The following is a 5480-nucleotide window of genomic DNA, read 5'->3' on the forward strand; positions in this document are numbered from 1 at the left end:
ATTGTAAAATTCAATGTTTAAGTTATTTTTTTATTTGTATGATTAAAATCAGTATTATTTCAACTCAAAATACTAAATAAAAAAAATATCTATTAATTAAAGTAATTTTATATTAAAAAATAATAACATTCGGAAACAGAACTCGTTCCATTCAAAACGAAAATGATCTATAAATCATAGAACCAGTCAACTGTTCAGATTGGTTTTTGGAACGAGAACCGATTTCAGAACCTGCGGACCCGGAACCGGGGAACCATTAAGTACGTGTAGGAACAATGGACTAAATTGGTTTACATAATGAAATTGTAGGGACTAAGTTAAGATAAAGGCCCATAATTGGAACAATATTTAAAATAAGGGGACTAAATCAAGCATTACCTCAAAATGGGGGGATTAGTTTGGAGATAATCCCATAAATTTTCTAAAATTGTTCACAAAACAAAGTAGCAAAAAATATTTTTTCTGACCACCCCCCCCCCCCCCCCCCCCCCACAATAAAAAAACAAAAAATAAATAAAAAAAACCAAACCAAATGCCACCAGACGTTAAACATCAGTCCATGGTGTCCAGTACCCAATAATTCTAGAAAATTGTCAGAAAACCTACGCATACATTTCTCTTTTCCCTGTGGGAGGATCAAATTCTATGCCCCAAAACCACCCGAGGACAGTATGTACAATCGTTGAGGCCGTATATACGATCTCGATTATCAAAAAATTATCTCATCTCTTCAATGTCACCACAATGATTCAGCTCTATTTATATATTGTGACTGACCAACCCAATCAAATACACAAGCAACAGCAACGACTTCAGGTTGATATACAATTGTATATCAACGACCCACACATGGAAGATTCAAGAAAAACACAGCAGATTGAAGTTTATCATTTTATCTTTCAGTTTGTTAGCATTTTGAATAAATTTTGTCTTCCAGTTTGTTAGGTCCATAACTCGATCGTACTTGTACACGAGGGACATAAAAACACAGATAAGAGTCTTCGCTACCCATTCTTCAATCGACTCCGACACCAATTTAGTGACCATCTTCATCATTAACATCACCATCAACTTCGCCAAAGTCCTGCCGGAGCATAAATTTATTCCAAGTACGAATCTAAATTTACTTCAAGACATATCTCAGATTACATTAAAACACCATATTTTTGGTTGATTGTGTATGAATGATTTCGAAATTTAAATATGCTGAAATCACTGGGACAAGCAACACATTCAAAACGCTCAAACCGGAGATCGGCACACCCTAATTCATAACCAATATCATATCTCAACATTGTATAACCACAGATAAACTATCATATATCAAGAAATACTATCTCAATTCTTATATATAGTCCCGACTTAAACGCTGTTGTGACTAGAATCCAAGACTTACGTTCACACAAAATCAACAATTTCATTATTAGGCTATTTGATTGGTTATAAAGAAAATATTCCACAGACAATATACTGCAATATGAAAATATCAGAAGTTTATTTCAAGAGAGAGGCTGTTTATATCCAAAAAACATGACTTCGTATTTTAGTTAATACCCAGAAGAAGAAAACTTGAAAAATAATTATTATGGATTTTGTTATAATTAAGACTTATTAGCATCCACAGTTTTTCTAAAGAAGTAATTTAATGCGAAAGGTGGACAGATAAATAAAGCTAAAACAATAGATGGATACCTGATTACAGAAAATGTCTGCTTCATGAGGTAGTAAGATACCACAACAATAAAAGTGCAGATGAAACACTTCAAGATCAATGCACCAATCTGAATGTTCCTACACCTCACCGAATTGTGAACCACTTGAGATGTGCTCACTTCAACAATGGACTCTGATTCATCAACCTGTCATAAGGGGAAAAACTTAATCCATCATGTATTTTAGTCCCTTGAAGGCATTTGTAGCTCAGTTCACGGTTTGCTAACTACCTAGTCTCGAATACAGCTGAATAGGAACAGAAGGTTTAAGAATGGGATAGCTATTGGACGACTGATAATTTGGTGTGGAACGAATTGTAAAATTGGATTGGAAAATTGTTTGTGGTAAATTGTAGCAGGGCATATTCGATAAAACATTAAATTAATTTTAGTTTAACTATCACATTCCATACTATGATTTATAAAATTGTTTCTCATGGATTAGATGCGTGTGTATGCATTCCATAGTTGTCCCAATAAAAATGACAAAATAAAATTTATGCCATGGTTTAAAATAATTGACACTTCACCGGCGTTTAATTTTCGAAATCTAACCAGGTAAACTTGGATGTCAATGCATAAGATGATGAATGGTTAGCTAAAAGAATTATGGTTTCATATATATAAATATTTCCAAGGTCATTATGCAAATCTAATGAAATGGGATAAGGGCGAGATGATTTTTACCTGTAATTCATTGTTTTGGTTTTTGACAACAGAGTTGGTGACCTGCCGGAATACAGAAAAAAGTGTGGTCAACATTTATACTAGCTCTGTTGGGTGTTTCTGATGGGAGAATGAGCAAGGAGAAAATTTCATCGCCCTCTAATTACTACACATGAAGGAGCATGAAGACAGAGTTGTCCAAAATTCAATTAACCTCAGATATTGTTGCCAAAGAAGACTCTGTTAAGTTGTGAGAATCAAGGGGTGCAACTTGGGCTTGTGGTAAAGTGTAAACCACTTGAAGCCTGCTCTCTTCAATCATATGAGCTACCGCCGAATTGAACTACAAAGTTAACAATTCAAAAGTTATTATATATTGTGACCCGAATTGTATGATTTTCAATGTTGGGATGAAATATGGTGCTTGCTAGCATCATCTCAGATCACCAGCTTTGAAATAACATTCCACATATCATAACTACAAATATAAAATACGATCTAGAGCACCGATTTCAAACAGAAGATTTTGATTGCTAAAGCATGAGACAAAACGAGCATGGGAGTATGCACCCAAATTACAGATTAGAATGGTATGAACTCAAATTATAGATACCAAATTGGGAGCATCTTCTTTGGTTGTACCAGGCCTTGCAACAACACTTTGAATCTTGAATGTGTCCCTGCTCTCCCAAGTCTGCATGTTGGTAGGAGCCCTCCTTGGAGCATGCGTTGTAAACACTACAGAATTTATGCTCAAGCATTATATTTTAATTTTGCTTCGACCGAAGAAGTTTTTATGGATCTTGAAACTAGATGTCAACAACCCAAGGGAATGAGGGAAGACTGAACTAACCACCTTAACTGAAAAAACTAAAAATTTAAGATTTAACTCTTCTAAAGATATAAATTTTCATCCCCACAATATATCCTTATAAGATAAAAGCCAAAAGAACTCTTGTGGAAAGAGCTAAAACAACCTGTAACCTCACAACATCCCCCAGGAGAAATAATTCCAATCCAGGGCTGAACACCATACCGTCTCGGTCTTGTGCATTGAATCTGAAGTTTTAATGAGAAAGGGGAGTAGCAGGTAAGAAGTTAGTTGGTTAGTTGCACCAAAGATATTTTTTTTCCCCAAATTTATACATTTTCTACAAAAAAGAGTTTGCACCAAGAAACGTGGTTTGGCTTTCATCTCCTAGATTCGAGGCAGTACAAAACCCTATACATCGTCCGTAACTATTATGGATAAAACTTCATTTTAGGTCCCTTAAGTATGCGGGTGCATCATGTTTTATCTTGAATTCATCGGAGTACTAAAATTATCATACAACTATTAAAAAAGATAATCTTTTTTAGTCATTTCTTAATGAAAAATAATAATTCCACTCTTCATTCAATCACAGAAAGCTAATTAGTAATTATATGCTTAAATTTCTTAGTTAATGTATTAACAACATACATGAATCTAGAAAAAAGAGTAATCAATTTGTTATATGACTAGTATCATAATTATTATTAATCATTTAAATAAGACAAGTGATTATCCACAATAGTTACACAAATAATTTTTAGAGGGCTGAGATTAATCACAAGTACATAGTTATGGCACCAAAATTGGTACTCCAACTAGATAAAGTACTAAAATCCATTATCCTTTGTCAACAAACAGAGCCAAGAGACCTAAATATACAACCTTGCACACATGGGACCTAGAATGAACTTTTGAAACATACCTTTAATCATGATTGTGATCATTTTTCTTTTACACAAAAAATTAAATTCAATTTTTACATATTGTTTTTAAAAATTGGAATAAAAACTGTATTCAATTATAGATACTTTTTCCAAAAAAGAAAAAAGAAAATCATGTTGATTCTATATTCGACTGTAATCACCACCATCATCATAAATACAAATATAAGAACATGTGGAGCACCTTAAAAGCGACATGATTCTCAATCGTATTCCTCAATCTGATCGAAGAAGATAGCTGCTTGTTCCCCTCAACTGATGAAACCAAGAAAAAAAAAATTGGTCAAAAGTCCAAAACCCATCTGAACAAATTTCCAATCGCATTAGTAGACAACTGAAAAACTTACACTGAAAAATCAGCTCCGAAGTATCGGGATCCAACAACACGGCCATTCCCTGCTTGGGCTCTCTGGGTTCGAAATTAGGGAAATGTATGCTAAAAAATAAAAATAAAATTGAGGAAAACGATTGTTCAAAACTTAAAGAAATGAGCAAATGGCGGAGAGACAACGATGGGACAGTATAATTATCAAATTCGACGTCGACTTTGAATGGAATTTAAGAATTGTTTTAGGTTGCATTTGAAATTTCAAATGAATTTTACATATTTCTTCTATTTGATGTTAATTGTGATCATTTCAAATTTATTTTAAATTTTTTTTTTTCCTGTTTAATTAATTAATATGGGAATAAATAAAGTATAAATTTATTATTTAATATGTTATTTAATTGGATTTATGGATTTGAATTTGTCCGAGGAATTCATAGATTTGAAATTATAGATTGAATAATGAATATAAAATTAAAGAAACAAATTATATATACAAACAATTGAGTTACACTAATCAATTTCTATAATGAATATTGTACATTTGTAATTTGATATAAATATTATAATTAGTGTGTTCGTACACATTGTTGTGTATGACAAAAAATCCATTTTTTATTTAATTTAATTTCAATAAAAAATGTAATAATATTATGGCAGAAAAAAGAAAGCTTTTTTTGGTGTCGAAGAGAAGGATAAAAAAGGGAGAAATTTTAGTGTCCTCCTCAAACAGTTTTTCTAACCAGCTCAACTATTATAATATATATATAATAGAAGTAGTACGATGGATTTCAAATCTTTCATTTTAATTTTGAACCAAATATATATAATGGATTTGTTGTATGTATTTGAAATCAAGTTCACTCAAATACTTCAATCCAAACATAACATAAAACTATAACCGAAATCCACGGATTTCAAATCTTTCTCCACAAATACAATGATCTTAGGTATACTACAACCTGCGTTATTGTGTTTCTAGCGCGTGTTCTTTCCCTAATGGTAAAAGACCCAAAAAT

General features: G+C 32.4%; 1 protein-coding gene across 1 annotated transcript; it reads right to left on the reverse strand.

The window, feature by feature from the left end:
- Positions 1–695: 695 nt before the first annotated feature.
- LOC142519328 (uncharacterized) lies at positions 696–4686 on the reverse strand. The gene is made up of 8 exons (XM_075622311.1): positions 4481–4686; positions 4318–4388; positions 3356–3437; positions 2992–3116; positions 2593–2721; positions 2400–2441; positions 1693–1859; positions 696–1084 (listed from the first exon to the last, which is right to left on the reverse strand). Exons 1-8 carry the CDS (start codon positions 4524–4526, stop codon positions 859–861), a joined length of 888 nt encoding a protein of 295 aa, XP_075478426.1. The 5' UTR covers positions 4527–4686; the 3' UTR covers positions 696–858.
- Between the last annotated feature and the right edge of the window lie 794 nt (positions 4687–5480).

Source organism: Primulina tabacum, chromosome 11, assembly GCF_025594145.1.
Source record: "Primulina tabacum isolate GXHZ01 chromosome 11, ASM2559414v2, whole genome shotgun sequence".
NCBI lineage: Eukaryota > Viridiplantae > Streptophyta > Magnoliopsida > Lamiales > Gesneriaceae > Primulina > Primulina tabacum.